The sequence below is a fragment of the Apteryx rowi genome, unplaced genomic scaffold (assembly GCF_003343035.1).
Source record: "Apteryx rowi isolate R43461 unplaced genomic scaffold, aptRow1 scaffold_72, whole genome shotgun sequence".
NCBI lineage: Eukaryota > Metazoa > Chordata > Aves > Apterygiformes > Apterygidae > Apteryx > Apteryx rowi.
Window position 1 is genome coordinate 1890245 of NW_020451005.1, and position 15700 is coordinate 1905944.

The 15700-nt window shown below is 38.4% G+C and overlaps 1 protein-coding gene across 1 annotated transcript in view; it reads left to right on the forward strand.

Moving 5' to 3' along the window:
• Positions 1–15700, forward strand: part of SLC10A7 (solute carrier family 10 member 7) — a 174570-nt gene that overhangs the window by 68818 nt on the left and 90052 nt on the right. The window contains exon 6 of the mRNA XM_026087539.1: positions 271–309. Within this exon, the coding sequence (XP_025943324.1) occupies positions 271–309 (39 nt within the window). The remainder of the gene's footprint in view (positions 1–270; positions 310–15700) is intronic.

Below are 15700 nucleotides of genomic sequence, written 5' to 3' on the forward strand. Positions count from 1 at the left end.
TTCCTCATAACTTTGCCGGCAAGGATTTTTCTTCTCCCCCTGCTTTTGTCTGCTTCAGCACGTTATTTATGAATTCATAAACTGGAACCTATCAGTCTTCTTAACTTACAGACCACTGGCAATTTTTTAAGCAGCGGCTAACTTTGCTTAGCAGTTGCTGTGTATGCGTGTATTTGGAGGATCTAACAGCTTGTTGGGCCGAGGAACGACATTTTATTCCTTTACTATAGCTGTTTTACCATTGGTGATATTTATCTTTTCTCTCTTCAGGCAGCTGCTATATTTAATTCAGCCTTTGGAAGTTTTTTGGTAAGTAATGTAATATTTATACTAAGTAAGTATTTTAATAATATTGTCATTTTTAACATTGCTATTGTTATATTTGTATTTTTAACATTAATGTTGTTGGAATTGTGTGGTTAAGCTGGTAAAAAAAAATTTTTTTGAATAATCTTTCAGTTTATTTCACCATTTTGTTAAATACAGATACTATTTCTTTTCTTTTTGTTAAATGCTTGAGAAAAATAGTGAATAAACTGTCTCTGATCATGGTAAATTAATAATGTGTAAACACATCTTAATTTTCTCCTTAATGGGTTAACAGAATCTATTATTATGCAGATGTTTCAGACATGGGCATCAATATATTGATTTTTCTAATAAGGCCCATCAAATGCTCATTATTTTCTATCAAGAGGCCATGGATTTTGAAAAGAAAACATGACCCAGCTGATCAGAGAGTAGATGCTAATTTACTCTGTGACATGTCATTTGTTTAGCATATTTCACTGTCAGTGCAGCCACTCTGTCTCCGAGGAACTCACTGAAATAGCTAGAAATGGGGAAACGATCAATCCAGCTGGAAATGTAACTGTTTCTTTAAAAAGCTAAAACAGTGTTTGTGGGTGTGGTCATCTGCAAAGATTCAGAAAACACATCGTGAGGAACACTTAATATTTATGAAGAATGGAAGAATCTTTTTTTTATTGATCTGTTGTTTAGAGAGACATTAATGAATATTAAGTACAAATTAGTTTGCATGTATCCAAACTATTGAGACTGATTCCTTGACTTATTTGCGCAGTTAATAATTGAAGTTGTTCTTTTTAGCTAAAAGTTGTGCATATTTAAAAGTATGCTTTTCCAATTCCAATCCTGTGTCACCAGAAAGAGGACTAATTTGTGGTCCTCCTGTATGTTTGCAGCCCTCATGTATAAAATGAATGAATGACAAAACAATATACATTAGGAAATTGAAGTCAGAACCACAGGTACAAAATAATTTTACTTTATGCTTATCTATTATGAAAAGTTGGGAGCTCAGGAATGTAAGTACATAAATATATACTGCCAAGAGAGAAAGTTGCATGTTGTTTTGAAGTTATACATTATGGTGCTTCTTTTTTGAGGACATACTTTAAAGTATCCCCCCCTCCCCCCCCTTTTTTAGGAGGTGTTTATAAGTTTTGTGGATATAAATAACTATTCACATGTTAAAAATATCAGTTTCCAAATGCTTGTTCCTGTTTGTCTCTTACAATGTCCTCCTACAATGATTAAAAAGAGTACTTTCTTCCTCAAATTAGGGAATTCCAATGTTAAACTAATTTTTAAGTCTTTGTGTGTGCTTGGTGTTTCCTCTTGTTGCTCTGCGCAAGCTCTAGTTTCGCTGCTGTCCCTAGCTTCCAGTTCAGGAGGTTTCCCTGAATACCCAGAGGCCTCAGTTCAGCTGTCATTAGGAGAACGGCTTTTGACTTCAGATAAGAATGTAGGCCCCAGAGCAACTGACAGCGGTGCTGGGTCCTAGTAAAGCAGCATATAGGTATTTTAATTTCTAGAACCTAATTGAAACTGTTTGACGAAATCACAGTTGAAGAAGCTGAACTTGTTTCCATGTTCATATAATACTACTGACATAAAGACTTTGGTTTCAATCTTAGTTCTGTCATTGGAAAGTTTCATTTATCTAGAATTATCTTGTTTCATACTTTATTGACTTTAGGGGGTTTTTTTTGTTTTTTTTTTGAATCTTGGAGAGTTAGTGTGATAAACACTCTTAAGAAATTCCCAGGAAAGATTTTTTGAAAAAATAGTAAAGATCAGCTAAAATCAAGGTACAGAACCAGCTGATTTTTTAAAATAAAGTGGCCACTAGTGAGTCACAAATATACAAACATTTTAAAGTCTTACTGCATTAGCACAGTTTGAAATCATGATTGTATAGGGGGAGTATGTATATATGACGTGAAATAAATCACAAATATATTTATTTAAAGCTTTGCTTTTTTAAACTTTTCCAAACATGATGATAACAGGATGAGCCTTGGGACTGAGAATGCAGTGGAGTGATTGTAGGGCAAGGGCTGTAATACACAGCCAGAGTTCAGTCTTTCACCGGCGGCATTGGCCTACATGGCCTCTGAGTGGCTCCTGGTTGTCACTAGCATGTGGTCAGACTCTGGACCTTATTATGTAAGTTTTCCTTGAACAACTGCAGACGCATTAAAAAATAGATACACCTCTTTGAAGTCAAATCTATTCCCCTGTAAAATATGAAAATAATTGGCCTATTTCTGAAAAGATAATGGGAGCTTCTGAATGGTTGATATCTTTGGTAATTAATCAGTTTATATCGGTACCTAACTTACAGGCTTGGCCATATGTGGAGATGCTATTTCCTCTGTCTTTACTTCATAGTGAAGCTAAATAGCATTCACATTTTTCTTATTAGTGTCTGATGTGTTTTCTGTCTGTGCCTCATCCCAGCTGTATTTGTATATCTGTGTACCCAAAAGTGTGTATGTGTCCTGGAGATCATTTGGAAGGATCAGACTATTGGCAAGGCTAGTTTTTTTGGTTTTTTTTTTCCTTCTTATTTCCCTAATCCTGCAAAGTGTAGCACATAGGTGGATTGCTGCACTTGTGTGTAGCCGTGACAAAGCCAGGAGGCCAGTATGTTGTTGTCTGCTTTCAGACTATGCCCTGTGGGGCTAGTGCCTGTGTGTGATAGTGTAAAACAAGCTGATTTAAAAGGGCTGAAAGATGTAGATGTCCTGTGCTTCTATTTTTTTTTTTTCTTCAAGAACAGGAAATGGTCTTTGAGAAGTTAAAATAAACTGTGAAACAAAATGTTGTCTGTAGGAAAAGTCTCAGCTTAATGTTAGGGTGATACTGAGATGAGCTTACTCAGATGGTAAAGAGTGCATTCTGGTATACAAAATGTAGAACTGCTGAGTATGTCTTGATAGGCAGAAATATTTTTTGTTAAGTAGTTTGAGGTGTTTTCACGGGGAAGGAGACTAAAAAACTATCAACTAAACGTGAAGTAAAATTCCTATTAAACTCTGCCAAAACACATATTCCTGCAAATATGAAGGCAAAAGAATGMGCAGGATGATATTGTACATATTTATACTTAGTTTGATTATGTCCCAGGTCTAATTAAAACATACTGTTTTAAAGAACTAATTGTTACAGAAAACTGTTTTTGTGTAGCTAGACTGGTAATAACTAATGATAGCTGAATTCAATTTACATAAATTTCAGACCAAGAGAATATTTAGAATCATGCCACAGAGGATTGCTCGGAGTTGGATATTTAATATCATTATCTCCTCCCCTTGTTTAAACAGTTTGGTTTACAGTAATTGTGGAACATAGTAAGTGATTTGAGTTTTTCCTCTTAATGGGGCTTTAATAAAATCTGATAACATTTTACTAATACTGGGTGGTTGATTATCAGCAAGGTTGCTACTGTAACACATGCAAATGCATGCTAAGATCTTCTGAGTTCAAAAGCACTGAGGTGGCTGCTTCCACTTGTAGGAGAGGAGCTTTTGCAACTAAAGGCTAAAGAAATGGACTGGGATGTCAAATGTGTCTGCTGAGGTTCTTAACATTGTATGTATTACTGTGCTTCCTGAGCTTTCGGTTGTGCTGCAACAGAAAAATAATACTTGTAAAAGTCTGAAGCACGGAGCAATAGGTGGGGTACTGTAAAACATGCTGTGCTGGTGTTTGTTCAGTTTGTTTACCTGGGTGGCTCAGCTCCGCTGGCTTTAAGATCACTAAGGCATAGCCTGTATTTGAGGACATTCTTGTATGGAAGTGAAGATGCACGCTCATTTGAGAGCTAACTTCGATGCTTTATCATCTGCAGTTGAGCTACAGTGCCATGTACATGGAGGAGGAGAGGACCCAAAACCAAGGAGAGGATGCCTTTACAAAATGCTCTGCGCTGCTAGGCTAGAAACCGTACTGTCTAATCTCTTTCCGCCTCTCATTAATCTCCTTTCCACTTGAGACAGTGGGCTGGAAGCTCAGGAGAGTATCTGGCTTGTGATGTGAGTGAATGTTGTCTGATTCCTTGTCAGCTTGGGGTTATGAATAATAGGTTTGAAAGGAGCAGTCGTCAGCTTCCCCTTGAACAAAGAGCTGTGACCAAAATCTGGAGGTCTGTGGTGAGAGGAAATTAAGAGGAGTAGAGACGATCCAGTGGACTCTGCTCCAGTAACAACTGTGCTCCTGAAAACCAGAGCAAAGGGCAGCCTAAAATGAAAGTGTTAGCTGAGACTTCTTATGACACTATTTTGGATTAGTTTAGCTTTCTGTATTGAAGGATGGAATAAGGCATATGTCTAGGATACATAAGTCAGCCTGAGGGAAGGACCCCATTCCAGGTGCCCATCAGTTCATTAATCTCCTTTGTCCAAATTAAGTATATATTTATGTATGGCTTCGCTGTGTTACCTGGCCATCTCTTTCTAAGGGGACAGAGCTGGTTCTTATTGCTCAAAAACTCAGTTACTTAATTTTTGGAGCAGTCACTTGGCTGATCAAACCAAGGGTAGTGTTTTTATTTAAGTTGCCTTCCAGATGAAAGCTAACTCTAGAAGGTATATAAAAGTTAGCTTCTCACACATACACAAAGCTTTGTTGGTTAATGAAAATGTATGGAATTCTTATCTGCTCTGTTTTAGCAGGCATAATGATTTACACAGCCTGACAGCACCAGTGCAGCAAGTAAATGCATTAGTCATAGTGTCCATTTTTCTTGCAAATTTGTGACACAGATTTAATTATGGGAATGACCAGCAACTTACAAATCTAATTTTGGTAGGCTGAGCCAACTTTTTATTTTAATAACAATGGATTTTTTAGCAATGATTTCATTACTATTTAAAGAAATTCACCAGTATGAAAATAACCAATTGGCTGAATTTATTTACTGTATTTTGCCTTAATGGATGTTGAATGGTTTAGTTTTATTTTTGTGGTTTTTTATTATTATTTTTATCTTAGTTATTTCTAGGATAAATATTCTTGTCTGGCTTAATTATTTCTAGAACAAACATTGTAAATATTTTTCTGAAATCAGGCAAAGATTTCTGTACCCCTTTGTTCCCTCTTTATTGTGTCTTCGCAGTATGAAAAGGGGCAGAGCAGTCTTCAGGGATTCCCCTTTTACTGTGCTAGCTGTTTATAAGAAAATCTTGCCAAGGAAATCTGTTCACAACAGGTGCTGAATTCTAGATTCAGTCTTATTTAATTTTAAAGCGGAGCTGCTGCTGCTTTTTGCTGTGCCACTGCATTCTTAGAAGTTGTCTCCTTTTCCTCTGTGAAGCAGCACAGCGGTGCTGCTGGACCGTGCTCTCGGGTTGATTCCGGCAGTTCTCGCCACCTGGAGTAAGTTCTTCCTGTTACTCAGCCACTCAGGAAGCCACCTCAGCCTCCAAGGATGGGTTTTTGCATGACGGGAAGGGAAGGGCAGATCTCAGCAGTAGTGATTCTTTGGACAAGCTATTATGTACAAGGCAGGAAAAGTTTGGATTCCTTGGAATTCAAATAATCTTGGGAGCTGCTTATTTTGCCTTACTGTAACTTTCTCATATTTGTGGCTAGTGCTCAGTTCTGTCTTTATCATTAAACATCCTCATTTTGATTTCTGCTAGCTTGATCTGCAATCTCAATGCAAGTTTGAGCATCATCAGCTGTGTCCACATCTGCCAAGTCATGTTTTAAAGTGTGTAGGCCTTTATGCTTACTGCATATTTGTGCTTTCAGTTTGCAGCATGCCTGGTTTAATCCTGAAGTTTGACTTAGCATCTGCTGTTTTGTTACAAGAAGTGCAGAGTAACAGAGCTTACTGTGGTAGAGACCTGTTAATGCAGGCTTGAGAAAAGAGCCCGTGATACATGATTACTGTGAGTGTTTGCTAACCATGCACGCCAGTACCAGTATACATCCTCTCCCTCTCCGACAAAATGGGTGTCAGTTAAAAACAGATGCAGAATTATTTTCTTAAAAAAAAAAAAAAAAAAAAAGCTTGTCTATGAGCAATGCTGAACTCCTTTAAAATAAAAATAGAGTAAGTATACAGATAAGATGATGAGAAAGTGAAGAAGAAACTGAGAGCTTGCTCCCAAGAAACTGAGAAAAATCATATAGGGGAATAGCTGCAAATCTGAGCATTCATGCCTAGATTATGTGTGGACTATTTGATGACAGAATTGATTTGAAAAGACCGGCGACATCAGTAGGGATTTACGCAGCTGGCCAGCCCAGAGTGAGAACCAGTTAACCAAAAGCAGTGCTGTTATTTGTTATCTCTGAAAAGTTATGGGGAACAAGTAACTAAGAAGGAAGAAAATGTGTTCTTAAGCTTTCAAAAAAAGCTACCAAAGAGTATCCTCTAGAAGGCCAGTGATTAGTCCTGGTATTTTTTTTTCAACTATTAAGAGGAAAATACATTGAAATCTACAAAATAATAATAAAAAACCCTACTAAGTGTCAAATGTTTATACATGTTTACAAATGACATGGACTCAGTGCTTTTTCAGTTTTCCCCTTAGCTTTTGGTACTGAGCGATTATTTAATTCACTTCCCTTTGTCTTATGGGACTCAGGCAACCAGTTCTAAAAAACAGTATTTAAACGTAGCAAGAAATGGAGCATTAAATGTATCTCTTTGTATTCTCCGTGCAGCCTAAAAGTAATTATCTTTTTAGAGAGAAATTCATTTGGGTGTTGTTTTTTCCACTCTATGATATGGTAACTAACAGTAGGCAGGATTTTTTCCCTGCACCTACTTTTTTTTGGTCAGCAACCCCATCTAGTGCTCTTGCTTGGTGTGGTACTCAGTGACCGTTTTATGCGAGAGTACATTGAATTCCCACCTCTCTCATCTTTGCTGGTTTCATGGATAAACAGGTTCTCGGGGAAAGAAATAGCTGAGGATGTGTGTGCAGTAGCATTTCTTGAGTTAGTAAAAGTAGAAGTTGCTGGAGAAACTTTAGAGGCAGAATTCAACATGTTTGTTGCAAATCAGAAGGATAGCCTGAGAGTTCAAGCTGCTTTGTTCTTCTAATTCAATTACCATTCATAGATTGCAATGAAGAAGGAGTGAAATTTCAGCAGCTAAAACTGGACATTCAGAGTACCTTAAATGTTATGTTCTGGTGTACTTCTGGTCACGTACTGTGTGGAAACTGGAGGTGAAAGTGCCCTCAGTCTGACTGTGGTACAGTCGTCTCTCTTGTCAATGGAAATTGAATGCTGGAAACATACAAAAATTGAAAAGTCAATTGCATTAGGATGGAATTTGTGTGCAGATCGTAATGTTGGAAAGGTCCTGTTACTAGTTTGTGGTGTTTTCTTGTCTTCTGTTTTGTAAGGGGTTCTTGTCTTTTTTTCTCCAAGACAAATAAAGTCAGGAAGAAGAGACAGTAAAATTAACAGGAAGGAATATCAGTAATTTTCTTAGAAATTAAAATGTCCAACTTCTAGTTAAATCACTGAAATTTGTATCATGGAACCATGTCACATCACTTAAAATCAGTTTTAAAAAACGTTCACATTGAAAAGCAGCCCTGGGAGATTTCCAACGGATATTTGGAGAAATATTTGCTTGTTTTGTTTAAGCAGGTGAAAATTTACACTCCAAAATTTTGAACTGTTTCTTTGTAAAACAAGAGACTAAATTCTCACAAATATTTGGTTGCATCTGTGGAAACCAAATGTTTGATTTTATTGGTTCTTTACACTAGTTGGTGTATGGAGGAGAAGTTGAGAAGGGAGACAGTATGACAATTTGCTTTTTATTTTATCCTTTCTGTAGCGTGTTATAGTACTAGAAGATGATCTGTGTTCCTCTAGGGCCGTGGTTGTGTACAAACATGTAATCATTTGGGCTGATTCAAAAGTAAATGTTCCCCGCAGAAAGATTTGGAAATTGTCAAAATATATAATTTTCCCCCTCCCTTAAAAAAAAAAAAAATCATCAAGAGGAAATGAAAATGTTTTTGGAATCGATTGTTAACGTTCTCCCAAAGTTTTAGCTTCTGTTTGAAATGGAGCAATGATCTTTCCTCTCCCTTGCTGCTTTTCATCTCTTGCACGAGAAAAGGGGGGAGTGGAAATGGAGAGAACTCACCCCTATAATTTGGAGCAGAAATGTTTAAACATCTGTGTTCTCCTACTTCAGCAGCACTTTCGACTGGTGACACTGCAGGAAGGATCTGTTTCAGCTCATACCTGTTTTTGATCTAAAATACAATCTGGTATTTTGAGGAGTCACCTACACGGATGCACTAGAGCATACTGGAGCATGGAGCTCTTCCTCCTTCTGCATCTACCAGATGTGGCTTCAGCAGCTAGCAAGGGTTATATCTTAGAAAGCAGTATGCATGTTTCATGACATCCCCCTACAAATACCAGTACTAATGCTGAATTGTTGTATGCTAACCTTCTTTTATCTTAAGTTGACTCTTGGGGGAGGGGGGACATTTATTAAGCTTCTTTGATGTTGCCATGGAATAGTCTAAAGCTCTGCCTGGATTTGGATGTTTTTATTTCTGTTGTTCATTTTGAACAGTGCCTGCTCAAAAATCGGCAGTCCCCAGATTGTCAGTCCCCAGTCTCTTGGGGTAAAGAGAAGAGGGACATCATTGTTACTATAAGGTGGCTGACTGCAAGCCGTTTACCTTGCTGTCAAGGTGACAAATACCGTCTGAGTGGAAATGCTGCAAGTTAGATCAAAAGCTTTAACCAAACTAGCAGGGAAGGCATGGCTATCATAAAACTTGAACTTCCTTTGGAAATTTGTATTTATTATTGCGACCTTTTATTTTTGAAGGGCTATGCTTGTGCTGTTGCTGAAAGGCTGCTTTCATTATTATTTTTCCTTAGGTCTTCACAGTTTCAAAACAATCTGCAGCTTTCATCCTTAATGGCACATGCTTGGAAATATGAATTATTGTGAAGGAGGGGGAGAAATACCTTCATTAATGGTCTGTCATTACTCAGCTTCTTTTAACACTGTTAATCAACCACTGATGGTGACTTCTAGGCCATCAATGGCCTAGAAGAGTTTTTTGTTTGGACTTTTTATATAAAATATTGTCCTGGAGATTGTTCCTTCACCCGTCTTGAGACTCAGGCTTATTCATACAGTTTTTCACCTTTCTGGAATGAGATGTGAGCAAATTCAACTCCTTTGCACCTCCCTGAATCCTCTTTCCTACTCCTTCATTCCACTTTCCTCCCCACCGCACCCCCCAAAAAATTACTCTCCTAAAACAAAACAATAAGTAAGTTGTTCATCTGTTGCTTCTACTTTTTAAAAAGATTGTAACACATAGTTCCTCCTCTAAAAATTTTTCTAAAGGTACCTTCTTGGTCAACTCCAGTGGAATGTCTTGTTGCAGGAATGGTTACATCGTGTTCTTTCCCTGTTGTTGGATGGAAAGTCAGACTAGTTGATCTTCTGACTTTATCTATGAAAAATTGATTGTCATACAAAATAGGGTCTCACTGAAAGCACAGTATGTGAGCTCTGACAGGGTTAAGCATTTGACAGGACTATTTTATTTCCCAATAAAAATAATACTTTATTAGTATCTAAATGTGGTACCCATGGCATGTCAAATAGAAATTATTTTATACCTTAATATATGAAGATGGAGTATTGTTCCTTTATTAATAAACTGTGCTTCACAGAGTCTTTTATTTTTTCAACCAATATCTTGAAAGCTCAACAATGAACACTTTCACTGGATGTCTTTATCTTCCTAGCGTTTAACTTGGCAGAGGCCATGCATCCATGGATGACTGGGAATAGCTTTTATGCCCAGCATAAGCCCACTGAATGAAAGCTGCATGTGGTATCACCCCCACTGCTTATTCTTAATATATCACTTTGCACTGTGGTGTGATAACAGGTGCTAGCATTGATGCCCTTCTTGAGCAGTAAAAGTCATTCTAGCTTCTTTCTTCTGTCTCCCAGTGCATGTGAGCGGCATGTGCTAGTGGCCTGAAAATGCACACCCTGTCATGCCTCATTGCTTAATTGTGGTGTAGTTTACTTCCCACGTTTTTACTTGTGTATGGAAAATTAATGTTAACTACTTGAAGGAGAAATGTATTACATAGGATTAGATAACATGAATAATGTGAAAAACAGTTTTTTAAAAAACCCAAACCTTTTAATAAAATGGAATGTCAAATATATGAGCGTGTCTTTCAAGAAATGATCAAAAAACATGTGAAAAGTTTCATATCCTTTTTAAAGTCAAATAATTATCCCCCATCATATAATTTTTTGTTAGATGGACAGTATGAAGATGAAAGAAGATTTTATAGATAACATTGCACTTCACAGCTGACTGAAGCAGGTGTTAGAAATGCAGATGAAGTGTGCCGACTAAAGACTATATAAATTTGAAGTGAAAATGCCAATGGTCTGCTTGCAGTGCCCTGCACGTGTGAAGTTTCAGATAGTTAAATTATTAATTTTATTATGTGAGACAGTTCAGCAGTTAGGGAAAAAGTGCCTTTTGTATTTAAGATTTTTTTACTTGTAATCTCTTTAACAGTACTTGATGAGGGAGTATATAATGCAGCTAGATACATGCATAGTGTACATTTATTTGCAGGTTATGTGTTTTACAGGAACTTGTGCTGCAAACACAATTGTGCGTAAATACAATTTCTATAAATGAAGGAGACTGAATGTTAGTAGTGTTGCTGCACAATGCTACAGACACTGGGAAATTTAGTTGGGGCCGATCCTTTTTAACACTTCAGTGAAAGTGGTAGAAGATGTTAATTTACATATTTCTTTACTGGATGTTGTAGGCTTGGTGTGGACATTATGCCTCATGATATGTAGGTGTGGGAGTGAAATTTCGCCTGGTGCCTTATTGATGTGGGTGGTATAAAGCTGCTTGTTGTTAGGGTTTTATCAGAAGAGCATAGGGAGATGGGTGAGTGTGTTTGCTTCTCTTCCAGCAACTCAGGAACCTGCTAATAGACTGTATTGGGCTGTAAATTTAATTTTGTCATGACCTATCAGGTGCCTGGGGCCAGTAATCAATCTGTAGAAGGTCTAAATCTCTGGTCATTTAGAATTGGAAGTGGCTTGGGAGACAGGATCTCTTGAAATGAGGAACAGGACTGAGGCCCTGCTCAGCATGAGGGACAGTCCATTTTCTTCTCGCCCTTAACTGTCCTATGATAAGAGTGTGGTAGGATTCCAGCAGTAGTCTAAGATCCAGCTAATGGGGGAGAAGACAACAGGGACTCGGAGCAGTCCTCCATCACCTAGAATGACTGCAAGAAAAGGATAGCTTTTCAGGATTCTTTTGTTAGTAGATAGTTCCTGGGTCTGCTACTTTGCTACTTACCAAATTACATTGTACGGTTTTTGGTTTTGTTTTAAATACACAATATTTTTTCATCCGTCTGCTCATGGGGTCTGGTAGTTGCATTGGCAGCAGTTCCACGCTGACTGGAGGAGTTTGTCCATAGTCTAAAAATATTGTGTATATGGTTGAGGAAATTTGGTTGTAATGGAGGTTATTTCATGTAGATGTTGAGCTTTCTTTGATGGGGTAAAAATAAAGAATAAAGTAAATAAAGAGCTAGTGTGTTCTCCATGCCATTGCCATTTAAGTTTTCGTCTCACTTCCTTCATCTGGGTGCAGGCACTGAATAAGAATGGTAGAGGATAAAGTCTGAAGTGCCCTGCTTGCAAAGACGCAGGTAGCTGTAGTAATCCTCTGAAATAAGTCAAAGGAAGGTCAGGAAAATAAGAACTGTCTGTGGGTCATAACCTACTGGAAAATTATATTGGAAAGGGTGACCAGGGAAACCATCTTTGCTGACTTACTCAAATTCTCATGGTTAATAGTAAGAGACGAAGTAAGGATTTCCACTTAGTTTTCTATGACGGTGTTTACCCTTGCATTGGTAATATTTTGGTATGTTTAAAAACGTTGAGAATTGCATTGCTTAAAGAATAGATTGAATAAAAGTTTGGCAAAAATGACATCCAGACTCCAGATGCATACACACATGTTGACTGTATGTCTAGTACAGTGATGCTGAGAAAGGTGACTGAACTTCTTTGATTTTCCTAACCTCAAGTCGTTGCAAGCCAGGGAGCGGTAGATGCTATCTAGGTGGTCTCATTTCTGCTGGAACTCTTCATAAGTAGGTGGCTGAGATTTGGGTTTTGTCATTCTATCAACACTAGCCACTAGCTGTAAACATTCATGAAAGATGTGGTTATGCAAAGCTCAAACCTATAGATAAATAAATAAAAGGGGCAGCCACTAATCCTCTCCACATCTTAGGAGCATGTTTTTGGGGCACGCTGTACTCTGTGTGATAGGATAGATACAGCCAGGCTAAATCAGGACCTGTTCTTGCCTGGTCCCCTCTACCACACTGCTGGGCTCTCCCAGCACCTTTCTCATCTGTTTTTTCTTGGAGAGAAAACATTGCCCCTCTAGTAATTGGTAGACTGACTGGAGGCCGTGTCATCTGTAGCTGCCTACCCTGGGCTGCCCAAAAGCATGTCTAGCTTTGGGCTAATTATGGCTTGTCATTTTGTAAAAATAAGCAGTGTGACTTAGCAATAAAGCCACTTCCTCTAGAATTACCTAAATTTATCTTGCAAGCCTACATGGAACTACTCAAACACCCCAACTGCTCCCTTTGAAAGTCAGGTGCAGGCAGGCATTCTGCTCCTTCCTGGGAAGGTTATGTCCACATGCCTAAGCTTAAAAACTGTTGAACTTAATTTTGCCTATCACACAAAAATAAAACCTCTATAGTATAACCCAACTTCTAAAATACATTTTGCTTTTGTTTGGACTAGGTATTAATTATTGTTTCTGCCAGTGAAAACTGCAATTCCTTCAAAAACCCGCATGATATCATGTGATAGAAATGCTATTTTATTTCAACTTTTACAAAATAAAATGCACTTAAACATTTTGTATTTTAAAACTGTATTTCAACATTCTGACTTTAAAAGGGTCATACACAATATAAGATAATGCGCTGTTATTTCTGGTAAGGCAAACAGCAGCAACCAATACAGCCATGACTGCCAACATCTGCCTGGATTTCTCTCTTTCTCTCCTCCACTTGGCTGTCACCACAGAGCCTTTCTAAGGCAGGTAACAATGTACTCTGCCCTCCTTAGGTGAAACTGTAGCACCAATGCTTCCGCTGCGTTATAGGGGCAGATATCCAAATATCTGTCCACTGTTCCCTGGGAGATAGGCAACATGTAGCTAGCAAACTAGTCATTTGAAATTTGAAGAGATTATAACTGCTTATAGATGTTTTGCGTATGTCTACTTTATTTTTTTCATAGGAAGAATAAATAAATCCCAGACATTCATTCATTTTCATTGTTTTACATACACCTCTTCCTGCAGACACCTAGACTTACAGTTTATTTCTCTCTCATTTCTGCTAACTGGTGCTTAGAGACATGCATTTTTGTTCTTCCAGTGCCAGTCATTGAATCTTTCTCTGTGCTACAGAAGTGAGTTCCTGACAGTGGTTGGAGAGTTGTACGAAGTCATACAAAGTCCTCAGAAAGATCACTTGGTGCATTCATAATTCAGATAACACACTGCAATAGAGCAGTCAACAAAATACTGATGCAACTCTTACCTTTTTTTTTAATGTTAATTTATATATAGCATTTTCCATAAGATTTTTTTTGCTCATTGACTCTCAGAAACAGTTTCTATCCATGTTTCATTCTTGTTTTGCAGGCCAATTAAAGGAATCAGAGCAAAAATGCAGAGACAATTCATTTTATAGATTGTGTTGCTTCCCTGGCAAGGAATTGTTATGTGAACTCATGTATAAAATGTATTTATTACTATTGCTTTCTCTCTTTTTAGTAGATAGTTAAAAGACAAACTAAGAATACTGCTGTAACACAAGCAGCTTACAAAATAATAAAATGTAGATGAAGCTTAGTATTTATAGATTACTGCCTTCTTGCTTAGTCTGCTCACTCAGTTAATAAAATACAAGCATGGTTTTGTTGCTCTTTTTTATTTTTATTCCCTCCCCTTCTAATTAGAGCGTGGGCCTCCCAGCAGAATGGGCCCTGGTGCCTGGGACCCCAGGTATTTTGTCCTTCAGTTCCAAAATCTCGTCAGTTGGTTTATGTATTCAAGTCAGACAACTAAAATACACTTTTATCATTAGTACCTCATTTTGTTTAGTCCCCAAAGTAAAGTGCTAATGGGGCTTGTCCTCCCCCCATTCATAAAGGTCTGTCAAAATGGGATACATCACTCTGAAGATGTTTAGAAAAATAACTTATCAGAGTCCTACTGCCTCAAGCTGTGGCATGTTTATTGCACCATAAATGCTTGCAAAGCATTATGTTGGCTTCTTTTTCATTTTTCAGTCTGATCTCTTTTAACTCTCCAAATTAAAATTGTTATGCTAATTCAGACAGCAGCACAGTTATAGTGCTGACTGAACTTGTATTAACATTTCAAACCCGTGTTATAAAAAAAAATATGGAAAATTGTATCATCTGTAATATATGGAAAGTGGTGTAGTTTGTTTTATTTGCTGTTGAAATTATTTTCACATTCCTTAAAACCTCTACCGCCTTTCCCCAATAATTATTGTGCTTGCTTGTAGGAACAGAAAAGGCCATAGTTTATCACAGACAGAAAACCACTACAGTCTTATGATAAATCTGTTTCATAAATCTGTTCAAGCAGCCTAAATTAGTGTGATCTGGATTAAGACTTCTAGGCATATGTTTTGCACGAGCGGTAGTCACTGCCTCTGCCCGTAGACTGTCCAGATAAATGGTGTATATAGTTGGCGCGTGGATTTCGTAAAGCCCTGCCAGAGTAGGAACAAGGAGTTTCTTCCTCCCGGAGAACTAGCACAAGGGAGCTCCAGCTGGCCTCTGAGCTCAGTCAGGCACCGACGTGTCTGAGCAGGCAAAGTGGAGGTTTGCACTGGAGAAGCGTTTGGGGCAGGAGGACCATGGGCAGCGGTAGGTCCCAGTTAGGATGTATTGGAGGAGCGGGAGGGCAAGGGGCTGGCAGCCCTCGGAGCAGGAGTGCTCAGGCAGTGGTGGCTTCAGGGCAGAAGGGAGGAAGAACGGCGGCCTCTGCGTCAGGGTGGGCTGGGCATACCCTGAGGCATCCCTGTCTGGGAGCTCCTGTTATTTCGGGAGGAGGGTGCAAGCACCACAGCTGTCCCTCCTGCTCCCTCTGCACAAGGCTGCCACGTGTCATCTGTCTAGGGTTGTTTGCCCTCCTGCACTTCCTGCTTTCCAGCAGAAATACAGGAGCCTGTGCCCAGGTGATCCTTTGAGAGCTAACACTAACCTAACATGTTTAAGCTGCGACAGGAGCATAGC